Genomic DNA, 23,818 nt, shown 5'->3' on the forward strand with positions numbered 1-23,818 from the left:
GCCCTTCGGCCCACGATGTTGCGCCGACCAGTTACAAAAACAATGACCCACTAGCCTATACCAATCCCTTTTCGTCCATAAACCTATCCAGAGATCTCTTAAACGCCCCCAAACTAGACGCATTTACAACTGCAGCAGGCAGGGCATTCCAATCCCTCACCACCCGCTGGGTAAAGAACCTACCCCTGACATCCGTCCTGTAGCTACCCCCCCTTAATTTAAAGCCATGCCCCCTCGTGCTAGCTTTCTCCATCCGAGGAAAAAGGCTATCACTATCCACCCTATCTAAACCTCTAATCATCTTATATGTTTCAATAAAATCTGTTGGCTATGTCCTATACTGTGAATGTTTTGTGCTGCTATGACAGTCCATTCAGGATTGTCGAAGGGCTTGCTACAATAGGGTGCAATTTGGGTGTGGCTTTATTGAGTATGGTGTAATCTATCGTGAGCCTAAAGCTTCCATCAGGCTTGCTCACTGGCTATGTTGGGGAATTAGTGGTGCTTGTGGTTTCTCTCAGAATCCCCCTTTCCACTAACCCTTTCACTGTCTCCACTACAGCTTTCTCTGCTTCTGGTTTTATTGGGTATTGCCAGTGTGGCTTATGCTCCGGTCCCGGTACCTTTATCGGGTCCGTTTTAGTCAAGCCGGTATCTAACTTGGTTTTAGCCCACACCCTGGGGACGAAAGCACAGATGGCTCCGAACCCTTGTGACTCTAATTCCCAATTTCTAGTGGTGACTGTAGCCACCTTTATGGTTTCGAGGTGACTTGTGAGTTTCCCTATTTTAGTTTTTCAACTGTCCTGTCTTGGCCAGATTAATTTTCCTTTTCCACAGTCTATCAAAATCTCATATTCTCTCATCAAATCATTTCCCATTATTGTACCCTCGTTATTTTTACATGCACAAAACCTCATTGGTATATATAGATTATTTATCTCTACTAACATGGTCTCGCTCAGGTAGGCTTGTTCCCTCCTATCCCGGTCAGGTAAATCATTTTATTTGTAGTGGGTAAGGGTAAGTCGGTGACAGATATGGATGCTCCTGTGTCCACTAGCATTTCACATTGCCTGCCCACTACTAGTGCTGACACATAAATCCTTCCCTCCTCCTTACCCTTGTGAATGGGGGCTGCAGACCGTCAGTCTTGCTGATCCCGGGGGTCCTGTGGTCCCTCCAGTTCTGCTGTGTTCATGTATCAGGTCGGGGTTTCCCCATGCTTATCCCAACACACTGCTTTTGTGTGTCCACATTTATTACAGTGGCTACAAGGTTTTCCACTGTTCCCAAATCTGTTCCCTCTCCATGGGGCCCCGCAATCCTTCGCAAAGTGCCCTTGCCGTCCACAATTGTGGCGTCAGTTTAAACTTTGTTCCATTCCCGTTACTATAAGCTGCTACTCTTTCTTGCCTTGCTCTTGCCTGGGATCTCTCTTCTCCCAGTACACCACTAGCCCACTCTACCAACTCATCGTAATCTTGGAACATAATCACTCCCATCCTTAAAAGCCTGGATGAATGCTCAATCCCCACGACCTGGGTTTCCTTGCCCTGAGCATTCTCTTTATACCTAGAACAATCGTTCCCCGTTTTCAGAAGCTCCTTCCCCTTTCAACTGTTTTGTTGTGGTTATTCTGCTCCAGTTAATGGGAGCATTCCCTAATACCCTCTGAATCTCTGTTTTAAACTGGGTGAAGGGTGCCTGTTGGGCATCTATCTCCGTTGTGAGGGCGACTACATGTGTCCACCTTCCCCCACTATAACCCTGTGCCTGAGGAGTGGCGGGTCCAACTGCTACCTGCCTCCACTTATCCGCTGGACAGGCTGCCCTGACCAGCTGATGTGTGTCCCTCAGGTGTAATTGGTGCCCTACCCAGATTGTGACTAATTCTTCCCAGAATTTAGTGTTTGTGCTTCTAGGTTGTAATTTACCCAGGGAAGCCATTAACTGCTGTCTCACCTGGGGTGAAGGGTTTATAATTTGCCTTTGGCTGCGCACCTGTTCCCCCTCTGGTTACTGGTGCTAAGTTGTGCTCTAGCGCTCCCCACTCCTCTGGAGGAGCAGTTGGTCCCTGCTGTGTGGACTCATAAGGAGGTATAGGAACAGTTTCCCCTCGCCATTGCTTCTCTTCTAATATCTGGTTTTGTTTCTCCAGTTCTCTCACTCGGGATTCTAATTCTTTAATCTTTGTTTTATCTTCACTCCACTTCTTAGTAGAAGCGACTACTTCCTCAATTAGACCAGCTAACTGATGTACTAACATTACTCCTATCTTCTTTGTCTTGTTTCTCTTTTCTTTATCTATCCACTTTCTCTGCTGCTGTAAGGTTTGTGAACTGTCCCAGCCATCTTTTTGCATTCCCTTAATCAACTGTTTCCTATCTGTCAAGTAAATTTCAATGAGGGAACCTGCAGATTCCCTTTTAACACTACTCTCTGCCATTTTGCAGACTTCAACTACCCCGGCCACGATTACTTCCCGTAAAGTGTTTGACTGCCGTTACAGGGTACAACCCCTGCCACTGCCGTTACAGGGTTTACTTCAACAACCCCGGCCACGACTACTTCCCAGTAAAGTATTGACTGCCATTACAGGGTACAACCCCGGCCACTATTACTTCTCTAGCACCCGTGTTTCACTGCCGTTACAGGGTTTCAATTTATACTCACGGTGTCCACTGTTACCGCCTTGGCACTGTGTTTCTCCACCGGAGTCCAGTTTAGGTCAAAGTTGATCAGGCTCCTTTTCCGCCCCGCTTTCACAACACAAACTTGACAGTATAATTCCCAACTTCACAAACTTTCATGCAATCAGACGGCAACTGTGTGTTTGTTCGCCACTACAGTGTTTGATGTTAACTGACCTCTGCCACTTCTGCTTCACAATACAATCCTAAGTGGTGTCTCTTGGTGTCTCTTTCCCTACTTCAATATCTGACCTTAGCGTGGGGGATTTCCCCTCTTAAAGTCCAGCCTAAGGTGAGGTTCCGAGACAGGCACTACCTTGTCCTCCTGTTGATCTTACTTATCACTATTAGCAAGCAGTTAGTACCTATTACTACAAATATTAGTTTACCCCTTTGCAAACTGTATTCTTGACCCTGTCTGACTCTCGCAAATTCAGTGATCTCTACCCCGGTGCCGATCGTGGCCAGTCGATCTCACCAGAAATAGGACCCTGCTCGCAGCGCCAATTGTTGTGGGAAAAATTACCACTTTGGAGTCAGACTAGAGGAGCAGCAATACAGTTTTATTTAACGAAGCTTCATGGAGCAAAGGCACCAGTACTTCTCACTACTGGACAAGCTACCTTCTCTCAATGAAACAATAGAAACAGTCCACCTTTATACCCTTTACACAATAGGTGGACCGGACACGATTATCACATCGTTATAGTCAAATAGGTACAACATTTCTTAGCTCATTATTATGGACAGGTACAGCCATTATCATTTCAATATCACATTGTTCCATGAATGGGTACATTTCCTCTTGTCAGTGACTTAATTTATTCTATTCTTGTAGTACACGGTTCCTTTGTGTTTATGCATTCCTCCCCATTATCCCAGGGCTATCTTTACCTCTTTTAAGGTGCCTGGCTTCCTGAAGCGTTTGCTCCCTGTTTTAGTTCAATTAACTGTCTGTCCTGTGGTTTAAATTTTAAGTGATTGTCTGTGTTTGAAAGTCAGTGTCTGTGCTGGAGGTCAGTGCAGGTTTAATGCCTTTTAACCCCTTATGTGCCAGACAGCTATTTTTGTGCCAGGTATCCATCTTTATGGGGTTTTTTCCGCCTTCAGAATCAATTAACTAGTGTACTAATGATTTGAGGGACCATTTACACTGTTGAAAGAGCCGGGCAAAACAAAGCTGATATGTGCAAGTGTAAAATTTTGTCAACATTATTATTACTAACCATTGTCAATAATGATAAACCGTTTGAGTAAATGTTTATTTAAAAATTGTACGTATCTATTGCATATAGATTGTTGAATTGTTTTATCTATTTAGAGTAATATAATTTACTCTAAATGCTAATGTAGATTTTTATGGACATAATAGTGCAGATTACTTCTTGTTTCATAATGGCTGATGCAGGGTAGCACATGAACCATTGTTTTGTTGCAGCCCGCCATTAGTTGCAAATTGGCTTCTTACACTCTGCTGTTTCGGCTACTTTAACATTGTATTTTTGAACGTGACATGAATGTTAGTGTGGATAGGGGATTGGCTGTCAAATAGGAGGCAGAGAGTGGGGGTCAATGGGTGCTACTCGAATTGGCGGTTGGTGACTAGTGGAGTGCCCCAGGGGTCGGTGCTGGGGCCTCAGCTATTTACCATTTATATAGATGATCTGGAGGAGGGAACCGAGTGTATGGTGTCAAAATTTGCTGATGACACCAAGATTGGTGGAACGGCAAATTGTGCGGAGGGTGTGGAGAGTCTGCAGAAGGATCTAGATAGGCTGGACGAATGGGCCAGGAACTGGCAGATGGAATTTAATGTTAGCAAGTGTGAAGTTGTCCACTTTGGTAGGAATAATGGTAGGAACGACTGTTACTTACATGGCGAAAAACTGCAGCATGCAACGGTGCAGAAGGACCTCGGGGTCCTTGTGCATGAGTCGCAAAAACCCAGCCTGCAGGTGCAGCAGGTGGTCAGGAAGGCAAATGGGATGCTGGCCTTCATAGCGAGGGGGATTGAATATAAAAGTAGGGAGGTCTTGCTGCAACTGTACAGGGCACAGGTGAGGCCGCAGCTGGAGTACTGTGTGCAGTTTTGGTCGCCGCACTTACGCAAGGATATTTTGGCCTTGGAGAGAGTGCAGAGGAGGTTTACTGGGCTGATACCGGAGTTGAGGGGGTTGAGCTGTGAGGAGAGGCTGAATAAACTAGGCTTGTACTCGTTAGAGTTTAGAAGAATATGGGGAGATCTCACTGAGACGTATAAGGTGATGAATGGGATGGATAGGACAGAGGTGGAGAGGCTCTTCCCGCTCAGGAAGGACAGCAGGAGTAGAGGGCACAGCCTTAAGATAAAGGGGGAGCAGTTTAGAACAGAGTTGAGGAGGAACTTCTTCACTCAAAGGGTGGTGAATCTCTGGAATTCTCTGCCCGTTGAAGTGGTGGAGGCTGCCTCGCTAAATATATTTAAGACGCGGGTAGATAGGTTTTTGATAGGCAAGGGGATTAAGGGTTATGGGGAGAGGGCGGGAATGTGGAACTGAGCCATGACAGATCAGCCATGATCTTATTGAATGGCGGGGCAGGCTCGAAGGGCTAGATGGCCTACTGCTGCTCCTATTTCTTATGTTCTTAATGCCAAATCTTCTGTTAAAGTTATGTGTAAATTCAGTGATTGCCACTTCTAGTGGAAAGCTGCGTCCAAAGGAAGTGCGAGTTGAAAAATTGGAGCTAAAAGTTATCATAATCCTTCCCCCTCAGATTGCAATAAAACTGAATGTCCTACAATCAATTTCTATTGGATGAGCTTCATCCTGATAGCTTACTATACCTCCGAGGACCATCTTTTCTGAAATTTTCTCAGACTCAACCAACTTTTTCAAACTCTCATCCAACTTTACTTTAAATAGTGATGTTTCATCCTAGTTTGTTTAACCTAAAATATGATGTGGAGTTGCCAGTGTTGGACTGGGGTAGGCACAGTGAGTAGTCTCACAACACCAGGTTAAAATCCAACAGGTTTGTTTGGTAGCATGAGCTTTTGGAGTACTGCCCTTTCATCAGGTGAGTGAAGAGTTTGATTCACAATGTGAACCGAACTCTTCACTCACCTGATGAAGGGGCAGTACTCCAAAAACTCATGCTACCAAACAAACCTGTTGGATTTTAACCTGGTGTTGTGAGACTACTCACTGTGCCTACCCCAGTCCAACACTGGCAACTCCACATCATGTTTTAGTTTAAACAAACTAGGATGAAACATCACTATTTAAAGTAAAGTTGGTTGAGTCTGAGAAAATTTCAGAAAAGATGGTCCTCGGAGGTATAGTAAGCTATCAGGATGAAGCTCATCAAATAGAAATGTAGATTGTTTCTAAATCAATGATTATTAAAGGCATGCATTGATGTTGCTTCATATGACTGATACCACAGACCAGCAGAATGCAATTTTGACTACTTAATTGAGTTTTTGATATCAATTGTATTGTAGAAGGAAGCTGATACATGAAGGCCAGTGAATTCCTTGGACAGAGTGGTTATTTGTTACAGGTCTAGCCACTACAGCACCAAAGGAGACCATTGAGCCCATTGAGTCCACCCTGGCTCGCCGCAGGATGATTCATTTGCTCCATTCCCTCATCTATTTCAGTAGCCCTACGAGTTCCCTTAATTACCTATGCAATTTTGAAATGATTTTTGAAAATAGCTTCTACCACCCTTCAGAACCTTAAAGTTGTATCCCCCTAATCCTTGTATCATCAACTAATGGGATAAATTTTTATTTGTCTGCCTTATCTAAACCCCTCATTATCTGGCACACCTGTTTCAGACCCCTCCTCAACTTCTTTTACTCAAGGACAGCAATCCCTACTTTACCAAGCTAATCTTGTAGGTAACTTCCCTTATCCCTGGGACCAGTTTGGTAAATCTCACCAGCATCCTCTCAAGGACCTTCACATATTTTCTAAAGTTTTGTGAATAGACTGGATTTAATACTCTTGTTGTGCTCCAACAAGAGCTGTCTGAAAGTCCAGCATAACTTCTGCTATTTATGAAATGCAAGATCTCATTTGCTTTGCTGACTAGTCTATTAGCATACCCGACAACATTCCAAGATTTTATCTTCTCTAGGGGATTTTCACAGTGACTTCATTGCAGTGTTAATGTTACTTGCGACACTAATAAATAAACTTTAAACTATGGATATGAACTCACAGTGTCACTCTATCCCTGCACACTCTTTAGAATTGTGCCAATAAGTATATGTTGCATTTCCCTATCTCATTTGTCAAAATGTATCACTTTCATGCTTCTCTATTAAATTCCTTCTACTTCACGTCTGCCCGTTTTGCTTGCCTAACTCTGCCCTGTTCAAGTTGTTGGTGTCATCCTCAATGTTTGACACACTTTCCAGTTTGGTATAATTAGCGCGTTTTTTTGTAGCAAATTCACATGAGTTTGGAAGTTGGAGTTCATCGGTCTCTACATAACTGGGATCTCCACATTTCATCCAGAATATTGTTTTGTTGAATTTTATGGACCAATTCTGCCCTTTTCATTGTTCTAAATAGTCTGTGATGGTCTTTACTTTCTTTCAAACTGCTGCAGATGGGAATTATCAATTGCTTCATGGTAACTGAATGCAAATGTGTATGAAGATGTGCACCTGAGTTTTGCAGGTTTAGAAGGTTCTGTGCTTTATTCTGGTCTGTGTTGTGTTCACTAATCTCAACTGGAGTGGCAGTGGGAGCTAATTGTAAAATGCAATATTGCTTATTTAAATAAAACAATTATTATAACGAATAATTGAAAATTTAAGATAAAAGCCCTTGTTAGTTTTTGTTTGGACAGAAATCTAAATTAGTTAATTAACATTTACACTTAATGAAATTGTAACACTACTTTTATTCTTCATTTGTAACAGATGGTTTCAAAAATCTCGCCTTAGACTCCAGCCCACTTGGAATGTCATTATCGGACCCTACAACTTGGGCCACAGCCATGAACAATCTTGGAATGGGATCAATGGGAATGACTGGACAGCCACTTATGTCAGGTATGTTTGCTTGTTTAATTCTGCCTCCTGACAACCCTCCTGGTGCCTCTCCCAAATATATTGATCAATGGTGGATACTGATGCTGGATACTGCTGTTCTGAGGAAGTTGCTCAGCTTTCAAATTTAGATACTATGGGTTTAATACTGACCTTTTACCTTACATTATTTGGAAGTAACTTTTTGAAAAATAAATATTTTTCATTGTTGCTAATGGTAATAACTTTGTTTCATTTGACTGTGGATTCATTTCCAAAACACTTGATGGTTGGGTTTAATCCAAAGTGAATTTTGGGTAGACCGGGCAGGCTAAATGTAGAATGGGGCATTTTTTTCAGGTCCTGATATACTTAACTTGCAGGTTTCATTGAATACACTTTCTACCACATTGGAAGTGTCAGGACTACCTAGTAGAAGGTGTGAGTGGGTGTGTCTAGGGAACATCTTCCCTCGTGAGTGCCAATGATTCTCTTGGTCGCACAGATGCTTTTTTTTTCACTTTCTTTCATGGCTTTCTCAACATCACTAACTTTTCCAAATCCGACTAAAAATCATCAACCTGAAATGTTGACTGTTTCTCTCTCCTACCTTTACTGAGTGTTTCCAGCATTTTCTCCTTTTACTTGAGTTTCAGCATCTGCGGTATTTTGGCTTTCTATAAGCACTTGAGCACAAAAATCCTCCTATGCCAGCTGTGTTAATCTAGAACTCTAAATATCCACTCTCCCCATTGCCTTTGTTTCCTGGCTACAGTGTGTGCCATGTACAGGATTCACTGCAGCAACTTACCAAGACTATTTCGTCCCAAATCATTTGCAGCCAAATAAATACTTCTGGCATGAAGCATTTGAAATGTGGAAAAATGCTGCAGCCAATTTTGCACACAGTAAGGTTCCACAGGCAGTAATGAACAGATGATCTGTTTTAGTGATGCTAATTGAGAAATAAATGTAGCTAGAGAGCCACGTGAGCTTCCCTTCTCACTTTAGGAAGATACCATGGGACCTTTACGTACACCTGAGCAGACATACAAAGATGACTTAGCATCTCCAACAGTGCAGCACTCAGTTAATGTTACACTAAAATGTCATCTGGAACAAAGCTTGCACATATGCCTTCTGACTTGGAAATAAGTGTGCTGCCACTGAATCTAGGCTGATGTCTTTATCATTACTATCATGCCAGCTCGAAATGGCAGTGTTTACAATGTCAGTGTCATACTCCTACCTGTATACTTTAATATGGTAAAGTGTGGTAGGATCTGAATTGTTTCCGTCTTTAACTTTAGTGTTCAAATTATGCTTTTAACTTGTATCAGATTGTGATTCTTTTATCTTGTTGAATTTTATCAAAAATATCTGATTTATTTGAACATACCCTCTTCATAGGAAACTGGTGCTGATTGTAAGTGGGTTTCTAATCATAATAAGTATGGATAAAAGCAAATAACTGCGGATGCTGGAATCTGAAACCAAAAGAGAAAATGCTGGAAAATCTCAGCAGGTATGGCAGCATCCGTAAGGAGAGAAAAGAGCTGATGTTTTGAGTCCAGATAACCTTTTGTCAAAGGGTCACCTGGACTTGAAACGTTATTTTTAAAAGATATATATCCAATTTAATCCAATCAAAGTCCAATTCAGAGTCTCAGCAAGTGAGACGTTCCCGATCCAAGCTGACAAGACAGTGCTCTCACTTCCTGTCTTGGGCTTGATCTACATGATCCAAGCCGATTGGAGTAGGCATAGGTCCTCCTCCAAGGCTTGATCTCATATGCATCTTAGCCAAAAGGCCGAGACGCCGCTTTAAAAAATTGCTTCAAATGAAGCCACAATGTAACCTTATGACTTCAACCAAGTACAGCATGTCAGTACTATACTTGACCTTAGCCAAAAGGCGCTTGAAACGCCAGCTCTTTTTTCGCCTTACAGATACTGCCAAACAACCTGAGATTTTCCAGCATTTTATCTTTTGATAATAAATACAGATCCGTGTAATATAGACCTGTTTAAAAGAGGCATAGTATACTACTATCTCAATTATTCTCTACATTTCCCACACTAGTGTGACTGATTTGATTTGAACATGATAGTGTTCAAGAATCGGCAGTATTGTTTATGACATCACTGAAATTGAATTCACATTTGCACACAGGGAAAAATTCAACACTCAACTGTTCACCCTGAATCAGGCATTTTTTAATATCATAAAATGTTGATGTTGACTTTTGTATGCTGAATTGCTGAAAATGTAACCGCAATGAGTGGGGACATCATGTTGAGAAGAAAAATAGACTATGGTGAAAATGTAGTCAGAAAAGCGGAGTTTTGTCTCTTCCTTTGTAGAAAACATTCCTATGGTATTAACATTCTATTTTACTCCGAAAAAGGAAAACTCAGAGTCTCAAGAAGGAACAAAGCAAGTTCAAATGGGATTCAGGATTATTAGAAAGGCAACAAGTGAATCATGTGGACAGATAGGCTAGATGGAGCAAAGGTCTTCTGCCGAGAACAATGTTTAGCCTAGTGCTCAGTAGGGAGAGGAGGAAAACCTATTTACACAGACACTGTTGATGTTGTTTCCTTACTGCTTAACTGTAAGTACCAACAACAAAAAGAGATCAATCTTCTGAGCAGTCTTCCATTTAAGATTACTGTTCAAGTCACAATTGTACACAGGCTCGGATTCAACAGACTCAGATTTGAACACAGGTTACCCATTTGGGAGCCCACAATGAAGTTCAAGTTGCTTCAATACAGCTTGCATTTTACCATTAAATTAAAATAAACTTCTGAATTTCATCCTTCCTTGCTTAATTTGCTAATATACTTCTGTTTGTTTCATTTTTGTGAACATGAAAGTCTTGAAGTGAAGAATTAACTGCTAAAATTGATTCCTGATTCTAAAGGAAACATAAATACATCAAATAGTTTGAGATAGTCCTGAGATCAGATTAGTGAATGCTCACAGAATATGGAGACTTGGAAAATTTACAAGGCAATTATATTGATCCGTATTCTTGGAAAAGGGAAATTGAAGTGGTGAATTGCTAAAGGTATTAATAATAAATGTGCTTGCATATTTTACTTAAATATATATTTTCATGTTTAGCATTGGTACAATTGGAGAAACAACAGTTATTGGTTATAAGCTGAGTGCTTGATTGGCTTATGAGTGCCAGGAGCTACTTATGGTGGGAGAGATAATTGTTTCTCATTGGATAGCTGCTGCCTGCCCCAAGTTGGCCAGCCCCCAGTTAGTTGGGTGTTGTCGCATTGTGTCTTACTTGCTTCAGTGGGTGCTTGGATATTAAAGAGTCATCTCCCCAATAGGAGGGTCAATAATCCATGCACCAAACAAGACAAGTTAACAAAGAAGATACTAGCTTTTTATATCTGGAACATAAGGATCATGTCTCTAGCTTTAATGACGACCTTCTGCAGGTAGTTGATACTTGCAGGACAAATCAACAGAAAACTTAAAGGGTTCACTAGGGACAATGCTTTTTTTCATTCATGGACATGGCTGCCAACATTTATTGCCCATCCCTAGTTGCAAGGGCAGTTGAGAGTCAACCACATTGCTGTGGCTTTATAGTCACGTGTAGGTCAGACTTGTTAAGGACAGAAGATTTCCTTTCCTAAAGGACATTAGAAAACGAGATAAGTTTTTACAACAATCGACAATGGTTTCAATGTCGTCAGTAGACTCCTAATTCCAGATTTTTTTTATTGAATTCAAATTCCATCATCTGTCTTGGCAGGATTCAACTGTGTCCCCAGATCATAAACTGAGTTTCTAGATTAATAGTCCATCCATAACACCACTGGGCCATCACCTTGACTACTCTTTCCTTGTGCTGCAAGATATCAGGCACACTCAGTGGGTCCTTACTTGTTCTATATGCAAGGATTCCTAAAGTGTCTCTGGACCTCCACTGTTCACATCTTCTTGTCCTTTTTTTTAAGTTTTAGGCCCAAGATGGATTACATTTATCTATGTGAACATTCATTACACGTATTTTTGCCCATTCACTTAATTTGTTGATATTTCTTGGTAATATTATGTTCTGCTTTAAGTGCCATCTGTCTGTGTCATTAGCAGGTTTAGATCTGTGACTTTCTACACCATCATCTAAGTCAGTAAATGTGAACAACTGAGGCTTACACACAGATCCATGAGGATTTGCCCTCCTGCCAATTAGAGTACCTGCCCATTAACTGTCCTCTTGCAGCTTATCCAATTTCCTAAGCTGGTCACTAGCATATCTTCAGTTCTTTGAGCTACAACTTTAGCTAAGAGTCACTCATATGAGATGTCAGAACCCTCTGCATGTTCATATTCAGGATATCCATAAACATCCCTCTAACAGCTTCATAACCTCTATTTCAAGAAATTCAGTTAAGTTTAGTTGGCATACCCTATGGTTCACAAATCAATGATGGCTCTCTCTGATCAACTGAATTATTATCCTTAACTGTATGTGGACTCAAGTAATTTCCTGACAACACATGTTAAAATAACTGTCTATAATCCTTGTTTTCCCTCTGTCACCTTAATTAGTAGAGTGGTATCCATAATTTGTTAAATCTAGAATTGAGACAACTTTGGATGATTGTAATTAAGGCAACTGCAATGTTCTCACCAAGTTCCAGGACTTACTACTTTCATATGATGGGTAAAGCTCATAATAGTATATCTAATTTGGCTAATGGCCCCCCGAGATAACAAATGGAGAAACCAGATGCCTTCTGCAACAGATCTTGGACAAATTGAGGTGAAGAGCTCTATGATATAGGAGTTATGGCCACAATCACACTTTGGTCCCTCATCATCTACTTACATGGAGCAGGTAATGCACTCCTGCATGTACAGATTCAGTTAAGCATTCTTTTAAAGGGTGGCAAACCCCAGGGCCTCTGCTGTTGAGTTTGAGATGAGGTTTTTTTCATGCTGGATGTGTCCCACATTTCCATCCTTCGGGATAGTGGATTGATAGCAAAGATACATGTGCCTTTGCTGCCATTTCCCAGAATGGTTAATAGGACTTGTGCTTTGCTGCTAGGTTTTCAAATCTTAATAAAAGATTAATGCTACTCATGACTTGCTGCATCTTACTGAATGCAATGGTGTCACAGTAAATGGTAGTTAGGACGATGTGGGACAAAATCAATAACTGCTCCGATTCAGCAGAGTTAAGTATCCCTAACACTGTCCTCATGACAATGTTTAGTTGCATATCTTTGATCTTTGTGTAATGGCTTCAGGATCATGATGCAGACCAGGATTCTGCAGCAGTTTTGGCTGTATCCTCCATTGACTTTCCAACAAGCATCTAACCAGGTGCACACTGGTTGTTAGTTTTGGCTGATGTGTTGGCATTTTGACTTTAGATTAGAGTTTAATCAGGGCTAACAGCCAGGTATCCTGGATGGAGTCCTGGCTAGGTCACCTTTCACTTAAGGAAACATTGAGCTCCTTCCCAGTGACATTATTGTTCAGATAATGCTGATAACTGTCGTCTTTGGATTGAGACAGAGACAACAGTTCTGAAAGGAGCATTCAAGTCAGTCCAGGTTGCTGGTGAATGTCATAGAGGTTTACAGCATCCTACTTACTTGCTTTGCATCTGCCTGAATCAGCAGTACTATGTCATCAGCATAGACAAACCTCTGGGATTTGGTGCAAGGCATGTCTGCTCTTTGGATGCCAATGACAAGTCTGTGAAGGTAATTCCAGTCTTCTGCTTCTGGAACATTGCCTAATTGTTGGTAATGAGTGCAAGGACCTTCCTGGAGCAAGTACCTCCTTATCTGAAATTCCACTTGCATGTTAAGGATGAGCTATTCAATCATGCAAGGGGCCGTAGATTGAAGACTGATGGAACAATGGCTTTTGGGATCATTGGTTTTCCTGATTTTAAAATAGCAATGACATTTATGAGGAATCTAGTGTTAGAGGTGAATTTGACAAGCCACATCCACTTATTTGAGCCTTGGTTCTTCTGGATAATTAAATGCCATTCAGCCTGACTGTCTTACCAGACTTGGTAGCTATCAATGCTGCATCCATGTCCTCAGTGCCACAAAGACCTTTGTCAAGGCAGTGAGATGGCACCAAGTGGGGGAAGCAAGTTCTAAGGTTTTTACTGAAACATTAGAAATCCAGGTTTTTGGTTGTGTTTTGCCATCACAAGAGAATGATGAAAATCTACACATCATCACATTTTATGTTCCAGTTCAGCAGAAGATGGCTGAACCCCCAAAAGTGGCCTCTGAAGCCGAAAAACCTGAGATCATCAAACCTACTTCCACTAAAAACGTCAACGAGAAACCAACTTGTCCCAGTGATTTGTCACTCATCAGTGCCATTATTTTCTTTGTTATTGTTATTTTCCTTCAGTTAAGTCTGTGAGCCCATAAGGACAATATTAGTTTCCTCGCAATGTCTGGCAAACTATCCTGTTGCTGTTCTGTAAACACTGGAGCAAAGTAATTATTCAACATTTCTGCCATTTAATTATTTTCATTGGTAATATCATCATGTTAAGGGGCCCATTTTGCTCCTAATCACCTTTTTCTCTGAGCTAATTGTATACAATTTTTGTGTCGACTTTAATACAAATTTTACTTTCAGACTCCACTTTTGTAGCTCTTGCTGTCTCTTTTGTTACCTTTTATTGTTCTTTGCATCTCTCCAAATTACCAGGATGGTGCTTTTTTTATGGCTGTCTTTTTATTTTCATGTCATGTTACCTTTTAAATATGGCTATAGGAACAGAATTAGGCCACTCAGCCCATCAAATCTGCCCCGCCATTCAATTATGGCTGAAATTTTTCTCATCCCCATTCTCCTGCCTTTTCCCCATAACCCCCAATCCCTTTATTAATCAAGAGCCTATTTATATCTATTAAAGACACTCAATGACCTGGCCTCCACAGCCTTTTGCAGCAAGAAGCTCCGCAGATTCACCACTCTCTGGCTGAATAAATTCCTTCTCGTCCCACTTTTAAAGGATCACCCCTTTAGCCTGAGGTTGTGCCCTCTGGTTCTAGTTTTTCCTACTAGTTGAAACATCCTCTTCACATTCACTGTATCCAGGTCTTGCAGAATTCTGTAACTTTCAATAAGATCCCCCCTCATCCTTCTAAACTCCTAAGAGTACAGACCCAAAGTCCCCAACTTCTTCATACAACAAGCTCTTCATTCCAGGGATCATTCTTGTGAACCTCCCCTGGACCCTTTCCAAAGCCAACATGCCATTCCTTAGATATGGGGCTGAAAACTGCTCACAATGTTCCAAATGGGGTCTGACCAGAGCCTTATTCAGCCTCAGAAGTACTTCCTGCTCTTGTATTCTAGCCCTCTCGATATGAATGCTAACGTTGCATTTGCCTTCCTAACTGCCGACTGAACCTGCACATTAACCGTAAGAGAATCTTGAACAAGGACTCCCAAGTCCCTTTGTGTTTCTGATCTCCTAAGCATTTCCCCATTTAGAAAATAGGCTATGCCTCCTTCCAAAGTGCATATCCTCACACTTTTCCACAATGTATTCCATTTGCTACTTCTTTGCCCACTCTCCTAGCCTGCCCAAGTCCTTCTGCAGCTCCTACTGCTTCAATACTACCTGCCCCGCTACATTTCTGTATATCATCTGCAAACTTAGCAATAGTGCCTTCAGCTCCTCCTTCCAAATCGTTAATGTATATTGTGAAAAGTTATGGTCCCAGCACCGACCCCTGAGGCACACCACTAGTCACCAGCTGCCAACCTGAAAAAGACCCCTTTATCCCCATTTCTGCCAGTCAGCCAATCCTCTATCCATGCCAGGATCCTACCTTTAACACCATCAGCACTTAACTTATTTAACAGTTGCCTATGGGATACCTTGTCAAAGGCCTTCTGGAATTCTAAATAAATCATGTCCACTGGCTCTCCTTTATCTAACTTCCTTGTTATTCAAAAAAACTCAAACAGATTTGTCAGACATGACTCCCCTTGATGAAGCCGTGCTGAATCAGTCTTATTTTATCATGCACTTCCAAGTACTCCGCGATCCTATTTTTAATAATGAACTCTAAAATCTTACCAATGACGGAAGTCAGGCTAACCAGCCTACAATTTTCCAGCTGCTGCCTCCCTCCCTTCTAAAATAGTGGTTTTACATTAGCTACTTTCCAGTCCTCTGGGACCCTCCTCCAGTAATTCCTGAAAGATCACCACCAATTGGCCATGGCCTTTTGCCCCATGGGGGATAAATCTCTTCTGTATAACAACTCATTTTTTCAATACCTCCCACTGAATGTCTGTTGTTTTACTCATTAACAGATTTTTCCAGTTTACTGCAGATAATCTCAATATTGAAGTCAACTTTGTATATGGCATCTATTTTGTGTTTTTTCTTTTCAAACTTAGTCCAAAGATATGTGGGTTAGGTGGATTGGCCATGCTAACTTGCCCCTTTATGTTCAAATATGTGTAAGTTAGTTGGATTAGCCTCGGTAAATGTGTGGGGTTACAGGGAGTGCCTGGGTGGGATGGTCTTTTGGAACATCAGTGGAGACTCGATGTACCAAATGGCCACCTTCTAAACAGTCAGGATTCTATGATGGTGAGCTCAAGTCATATTATGCTCACTATTGAATAAATTTCAGCTCATTATTAGAGATAATGATTGCAGATAGAGAAAAAAGAGTAGCAAAGAAGGTCAACAGTAGAATTGTAGGAGTGTAGGAAAATATAATGCTGAGGACTAGTGTGTACATGAGGTCATTTTGATTTAAACATACAAATAAAGGTTCATGAATTACCAATAAAATTTTGACCTATCAAAGTGCAAGTGTTTGTGAACATTATTAAACATGTTTTCATTTCTGTATCCCTCTTTACAGAGTTTGACCGAGGCCTTCGCATGATGACTGGAATTGCACCTATTAATCCTATGATGCCTGGACTGGGCATTGTCCCACCTTCAATTCATCAAGACATGCTTGTAGTCAAGGAGATCATTCATTGTAAAAGCTGTACACTTTTTCCTCCAAATCCAAGTAAGTGTATGGATACCAAGAGAGTAACAAATTGTTATTGGAAACTTATAGTTATTTTTATGTGATTTGCTTAACTTGCATGCAGTTTAGCTTCTAATGGATTTTTTTTGTAAACAATGAATTCACCCACAACATTTGGCTAATCATAGCTAAAGGATAGGGCAGCAAAAGGCTTCAGTGCACTAAATTAGTTTCCTTCAGTGTACTTTTAGTTGTATTCCCCTCAGGGATAGACATCTCAAATATAATGTTTGGGGAAGTGATGGCCTCGTGGTATTATCGCTGGAATATTAATCCAGAAACTCAGAGACAGGTTCAAGTCCCCCTACAGCAAATGGTGGAATTTGAATTTAATAAAAAATAAGAATTCAGAATCTATTGATGACCATGAAACCATTGTTGGATGTTGGAAAAATCCACCTCCTTTATGGAAGGTAATTTTCCCTTCTTACCTGGTCTGGTCTACATGTGACTCCAGAGCAACAGCAATGTGGTTGACTCTCAACTGCACTCTGAAATGGCCTAGCAAGCCACCTGGTTGTATCAGTGTTTGAAGAAAGTAGGTCACCACCACCTTCTCAGAGGCAACTATGAAAGGGCAATAAATGCTGGCCTATGAGTGATTAAAAAAACATGAGGTGGAGATACCAATATTGGACTGTGGTGGGCTCACAACAGGTTTATTTGGAATCATGAGCTTTCAGAGGGCTGCTCCTTCATCAGGACTTTAACCTGGTATTGTGAGCCTACTTACCAAAAAAAAAGATATCAGGAGGCTATCATGCTATTTGCTATATATTAATCAAGATTTCAGATTGCCTGCTGACGAAAGAAAGTGAGGCCCCATCAGTGGAAAGTTTGTGATAATATTTATTCATATTTTGATTAAAACAATATTGCAATCCAACTTTAAAAAATCTGTAAAATAATAGCACATGAGATGCATATTTTCTTTCATATTTTAGCAATCGATTTATGTTGGACACAATCTTGAGTACAGTGATTTGTTGGAGGATGAAGTGTTTAAACAGATTCCTGATTTTTCTTCTTCATTTGCGACCAGCGCTAGCTATGATCCGAAAATGAAAAAACAGTGATGTACTTAGTGAGATGGCTAAGATAATTCAGCCTATTAGAACTTTCCTCCTTCTCCTGTATGAATATATTTTCTGAAAAATGTTAATGGAGTGGGCTGAGAATACCAAGTGCCATTTGTTTGCAACTTTGGATTGGGGAAGTTTTGACGTTTGGTAACCCAGCTGCTGAAGGTCATCAAAACAATTTTGATTTGAATTATTGTCACATGTTTTGGAATACAATGAAAAGTGTTGTTTCATGCATGCAATACAGACAAAACATACTATTCATAGAGTATGTACATGAAAGGAGAGAGTGTCACAGTCACAGGTAGGGTGTAGAGAAAGATCAACTTAATCTATCGTAGGTTCATTCAAAAGGCTGAAGGCAGCAGGGCAGAAGCTGTCTTTGAGTCAGTTGATGCATGATCTCAGACTTCTTTCTTGTTCACGACGGAAGAATAGGTGGAAAGAGTATGTCTGGGGTGCGTGGGATCCTTGATTATTCTGGCTGCTTTTCAGAGACTGGGAAATGTAGACTGAATCAATGGATGGGAGGCTGGTTTGTGTGAAGGACTGTACTACATTCACAACCCTTTGTAGTTTCTCGCAGTCTTGGTCGGAGCAGGAGCCATACCATATCAAGAAGAAGAAAGAGGCACATGACATGCATAAGCAGCTGTGATCAGGTGAATCTCTTGAAGAGTGTAGGGGTGTAGGAGTAGAGTTAAGAGAGAAATCAGGAGGGCAAAAAGGGGACACGAAATTGTTTTGGCAAGTAAGGCAAAGGAGAATCCCAAGAGCTTCTACAAATACATAAAAGGTAAAAGAGTAACAAGGGAGAGAGTAGAGCCACTTAAAGATCAACAAGGTCTTCTATGTGCAGATCCACAAAAGATGAGTGAGATCCTAAATGAATATTTCTCAGCAGTATTCACTGTTGAGAAAAGCATGGATGTTAGGGAACTTGGGGAAATAAATAGTGATGTCTTGAGGAGTGTACACATTACAGAGAAGGAGGTGCTGGAAGTCTTAAAGTACATCAAGGTAGATAAACCCCCGGGACCTGGTGAAGTATATCCCAGGACATTGTGGGAGGTTAGGGAGGAAATTGCGGGTCCCCTAGCCGAGATAATTGAATAATCGATAGTCATGATGAGGTGCCTAAAGATTGGAGAGTGACAAATGTTGTGCCTTTGTTTAAAAAGGGCTGCAGGGAAAAGCCTGGAAACTACAGGCCAGTGAGCCTCACATCTGTGGTGGGTAAATTGTTGGAAAGTATTTTGAGAGATAGGATCTACAGGCATTGAGAGATGCAAGGACTGATTAGGGACAATCAGCGTGGCTTTGTGAATGGAAAATCATGTGTCACAAATTTGATTGCGTTTTTTGAAGGGGTAACCAAGAAGGTGGATGAGAGCAGTGCAGTTGATGTTGTCTACATGGACTTTAGCAAGGCCTTTGACAAGGTACTGCATGGTAGGTTGTTGCATAAATCTCACAGGATCCAGGGTGAGGTATCTAAATGGATACAAAATCGGCTTCTTGACAGACTAAAAAGTCTGACAACACCAGGTTTAAGTCCAACCAATTTATTTGATAGTAAACTCACTAGCTTTCGAGGTTTCCCTCTTCTTCAGGTGAAACCTCGAAAGCTAGTGAGTTTACTATCAAATAAATCGGTTGGACTTAAACCTGGTGTTGTCAGACTTTTTACTGTGTTTACCCCAGTCCAACGCCAGCATATCCACTTCTTGACAGAAGCCAGAGGCTAGTTGTAGAAAGTTGATTTTCAAACTGGAGGCCTGTGACCAGCAGTATGCCTCAGCGATCAGTGCTGGGCCCACTGTTATTTGTCATTTATATTAATGATTTGGATGAGAATATAGGGGGCATGCTTAGTAAGTTTGCAGATTATACCAAGATTGGTGGCATAGTGGACAGTGAAGAAAGTTATCTCCAATTGCAATGGAATATTGATCAGTTGGGCCAGTGGGCTGATGAATGGCAGATGGAGTTTAATTTGGACAAATGCGAGGTGATGCATTTTGGTAGATTGAACCAGGGTAGGACTTACTCAGTTAATGATAGGGCATTGGGGAGAGTTACAGAACAAAGAGATTGAGAGGTACATGTTCATAGCTCCTTGAAAGTGGAGTCACAGGTGGACAGAATGGTGAAGAAAGCATTCGGCGTGCTTAGTTTCATTGGTCAGAACATTGAATGCAGGAGTTGGAATAACTTGTTGAAGTTGTACAAGACATTGGTAAGGCCACACTTGGAATATTGTGTGCAATTCTGGTCACCCTATTATAGAAAGGATATTATTATACTAGAAAGAGTGCAGAAAAGATTTACTAGGATGCTACTGGGACTTGATGGACTGAGTTATAAGGAGAGGCTGAATAGACTGGGACTTTTTTCTCTGGAGCATAGGAGGCTGAGGGGTGACCTTATAGAGGTCTATAAAATAATGAGGGGCACCGATCAGCTAGGTAGTCAATATCTTTTCTCAAAGGTAGAGGAGTCTAAAACTAGAGGGCATAGATATAAGGTGAGAGGGGAGAGATACAAAAGTAGCCAGAGAGGCAATTTTTTCACACAGAGGGTGGTGAGTGTCTGGAACAAGCTGCCAGAGGTAGTAGTAAAGGCGGGTAAAATTTTATCTTTTTAAAAGCATTTAGATAGTTACATGGGTACGATGGGTACAGAGGGATATGGGCCAAATGTGGACAATTGGGATTAGCTTAGGGGTTTTTCAAAAAAAAAGGTGGCATGGATGAGTTGGGTCAAAGGACCTATTTCCATGCTGTAAACCTCTATGACACTATGACACACTTGGACTCTAAGCTTTCTATGGTGCATCTGTAAAGGTTGGTGAGAGACATAGCAAATATGCCAAATTTCCTTAGCCTCCTGCGAAAATAGAGGTGTGGGTGAGCTTTCTTAACTATAGCACCTGTGGGAAGGGAACAGGCTGGTTGTTGGTGACATGGACACCCAGAAACCTGAAACCCTCGACTGTTTCTACTTCATCATTGTTGATGTAGGCAGGGCATGTCCTCCGCTGCACTTCCTGAAATCGATGACTATCTCCTTTGTTTTACTGACATTGAGGGAGAGATTATTGTCATCACACCATTTCCCTACATTTGCCATCTCTCTCCTGTACTCCGTTTCATCATTGTTTAGAATCTGACCTCCTATGGTGATGTCATTAGCAGACTTGAAAATGGAGTTGCAGCAGAATTTGGCCATGCAGTCACATGTTTATAAGGAATTTAGCAAGGGGCTGAGGACACAGACTTGCAGGGCCCTGTTGTTGAGGATGGTGGTGTAGGTGGTGTTACCTAATGAGACTGAGTACAGGAAGAATTTTCACAGTACACAGACAAAAATGAAGATTTTGATCAAAGAGCTGCCTGAAATCCCCATGCCAAGAGTGATCAGGTTTCCAAGGGCTAGAATGTTTCAGTCATGGAGCCGCCACACACACATTAACCCCCCACCGGATTTCGGGGGGGGGGGTGGTGTACGGGACCGAGGTCAACCCCTTGCCCCCCTCCTTCAGCCTGATAGCTACAGTTGCCCATGACCCACCCCTCCCATGGGGTCCAACGCACTAGGACCACGCTTATCAGGACCTGCACTAAAGCTTGCCTGGTACAGTTCCCACTGTGACGGGGAATGGGGGGGTGGGGCTTCAAATGGAGTGTATTCAACACAATCTTTTAGAGCAGTATGTTCTGGTGCCACCCAGTGAGCAGGCTAATTTAGACATGATAATAAGCAATGATTCAGAATTAATTAATGATCTTATAAGAAAGGAACCTCTGACGCAACAGTGATCATAATGTGACAAAATTTTGCATTCAATTTTAGGGAGAGAAGTATGGGTCTAAGACTACAGTCTTCAATTTAAATAAAGGCAGTTACAACAGTACAAGGAGAGAATTGATGAAAGTGAGCAGAGAAAATAGTTTAAAAGGTAGAACAGCAAAGAAGCAATGACAAATGTTTTAGATGATAAATAATTCTCAAAAGATATATTCCATTGAGTAAGAAAGACTTTGAGAAGGATGCATCATCCATGGCTAACTAAAAGTTAAGGAGAGCACTAAATTGAAATAAAAATTGTATGAATCTCACAGGAAGATCGGACAGATTTTAGAAATCAGCACAGAATAACGAATAAAAAGGAGGGTGAAATTAGAGTATGAGAGAAAGCTAGCTAGAAATATAAAAACGGATAGTATAAATATCTATAAGTACTTAAAATGTAATTGGGTAACTAAAGTGAATTTTGGTTCCTTAGGATATCTACCACTAAACTTTGAGAATTGTACAATTTTTATTTCAATTTTTATTTCACTACTGCCTCATAATGCCAGGGATCCAGGTTTGATTCTGGCCTTGGGTGGCTGTCTGTGTGGAGTCTGCTCTGATTTCCTCCCACAGTCCACATATGTTTAAATTAGGTGGGTTGGTCATGCTAAATTGCCCCTTAATGTCCAAAGTTGTGTGGGTTAGTCAATTCGCCATAGTAAATGTGCCTTTATAATTTGCGATTGGGAAAAATTGTAAAGTTGTCTAGTCAGTGTAACACATCTACAAAGGAATTTAAGTGGTTAAGTGAGCAGGCAAAAGTTTGGCTGATGTAAATGCAGTATATTATTTGAATGGAGAGACTGCAAATTTCTGTGGTACAGAGGGATCTTTGCGTCACAAAATGTTGATATGCAGATGCAGCAAATGGTTAGGAAGGCAAATGGAACGTTGGCATTTATTGCAAGGGGAATCAGGTGAAATCGTAGCAAAGTGTTTCTGCAGTTGTACAGGGCCTTTTTAAGGCCACAACTCGAGAACAGCATACAATTTTGGTCTCCTTTCTTAAAAAGAGATGTAACTGCATTCGAGGCAGTTCCAATAAATGCACAGAGGATGTTTCCCTGGGGGAGTCTAAAACTAAGGAACACACTTTGGAAATTAGGGGTCTCCCAGTTAAGGCTGAAATGAGGAGAAATGTTTTCTCTGAGAGTTGTTTGTCTGTGGATATCTCTTGCCCAGAGAGCAGTGGATGCTGTGTCATTGAATATATTCAAGGCTGAGTTAGATGGATTTAATTGACAATGGAATGGAAGGTTATGGGGGCCAGACAACAATGTAGAGTTGAGGCCACAATTGGAACAACCTTGATTTTATCGAATGGCAGATTAGTCTCAAGGGGCTGAATGGTCTGATTCTAATTCTTCTACTTTCAACCTTGCTACATGGAAGATTGTAATAAATGAATGGGAGTACAAATGAATCAATCTTTTCATTTCTGACCAGTAAATTGGTTGAACTGTGAACCTGCATGCATCTGGTGAATGTAGTGTAAGGGTCTGGCAAACAAAGGGTTAAGTAAGGGACCTCATGACCTGCACCTCTAGGTCAGTGTTATGTAGAAACAAGCATGGAGTCAGTTCCTACCTTGGATTTTTACCATATGTATGTACAATGCTTCTAGTAGTTAATAAATACTTATTGTTGAACTACCTAAGATTACAAATACCTCACGAGATCTACCATGCTATGCTCAACACCTTACAACAGTGAGATGGAAATGAGTTTGTTGAATTTGCATACCATACCTTTTTATTTTTCCAACATTGAATATAATAGTTGTGATTCAGTTATGGCCCCAAAAATTCTCCAGCCCTGTAACCTCTCACAGGCGACTCAAAAAAAAAAGTCAGTTGAATCATGAAGTTCTTTTCAAGATGCAACAAATATGATATGTTTTGTACTGTTTTGAGTAATTTTAATCTCCAGTCAGTGCACTGTCAAGGATGTACAATTGCCATTCTAACAATAGAATAATACTGAGAGAGTCTTTAAGATATGATTGTTGACGCTATCAGTGCAAGATTCAAAAATCTCTTCCTAAACTGCATAGTGAAAATTACTGTTCC

At 41.1% G+C, this 23,818-nt stretch overlaps 1 protein-coding gene across 4 annotated transcripts in view; it reads left to right on the top strand.

The window, feature by feature from the left end:
- Positions 1-23,818, top strand: part of LOC145342248 (ecto-NOX disulfide-thiol exchanger 2-like) — a 271,181-nt gene that overhangs the window by 186,341 nt on the left and 61,022 nt on the right. For all 4 annotated transcript variants that reach the window (XM_080187653.1, XM_080187654.1, XM_080187651.1 and 1 more), the window contains 2 exons: positions 7,612-7,743; positions 16,633-16,788. In XM_080187653.1, coding sequence (XP_080043779.1) covers positions 7,612-7,743; positions 16,633-16,788 — 288 coding nt within the window. The remainder of the gene's footprint in view (positions 1-7,611; positions 7,744-16,632; positions 16,789-23,818) is intronic.

Source organism: Carcharhinus amblyrhynchos, chromosome 4 (assembly GCF_965287045.1).
Source record: "Carcharhinus amblyrhynchos chromosome 4, sCarAmb.v2.hapA, whole genome shotgun sequence".
Classification (NCBI taxonomy): Eukaryota; Metazoa; Chordata; class Chondrichthyes; order Carcharhiniformes; family Carcharhinidae; genus Carcharhinus; species Carcharhinus amblyrhynchos.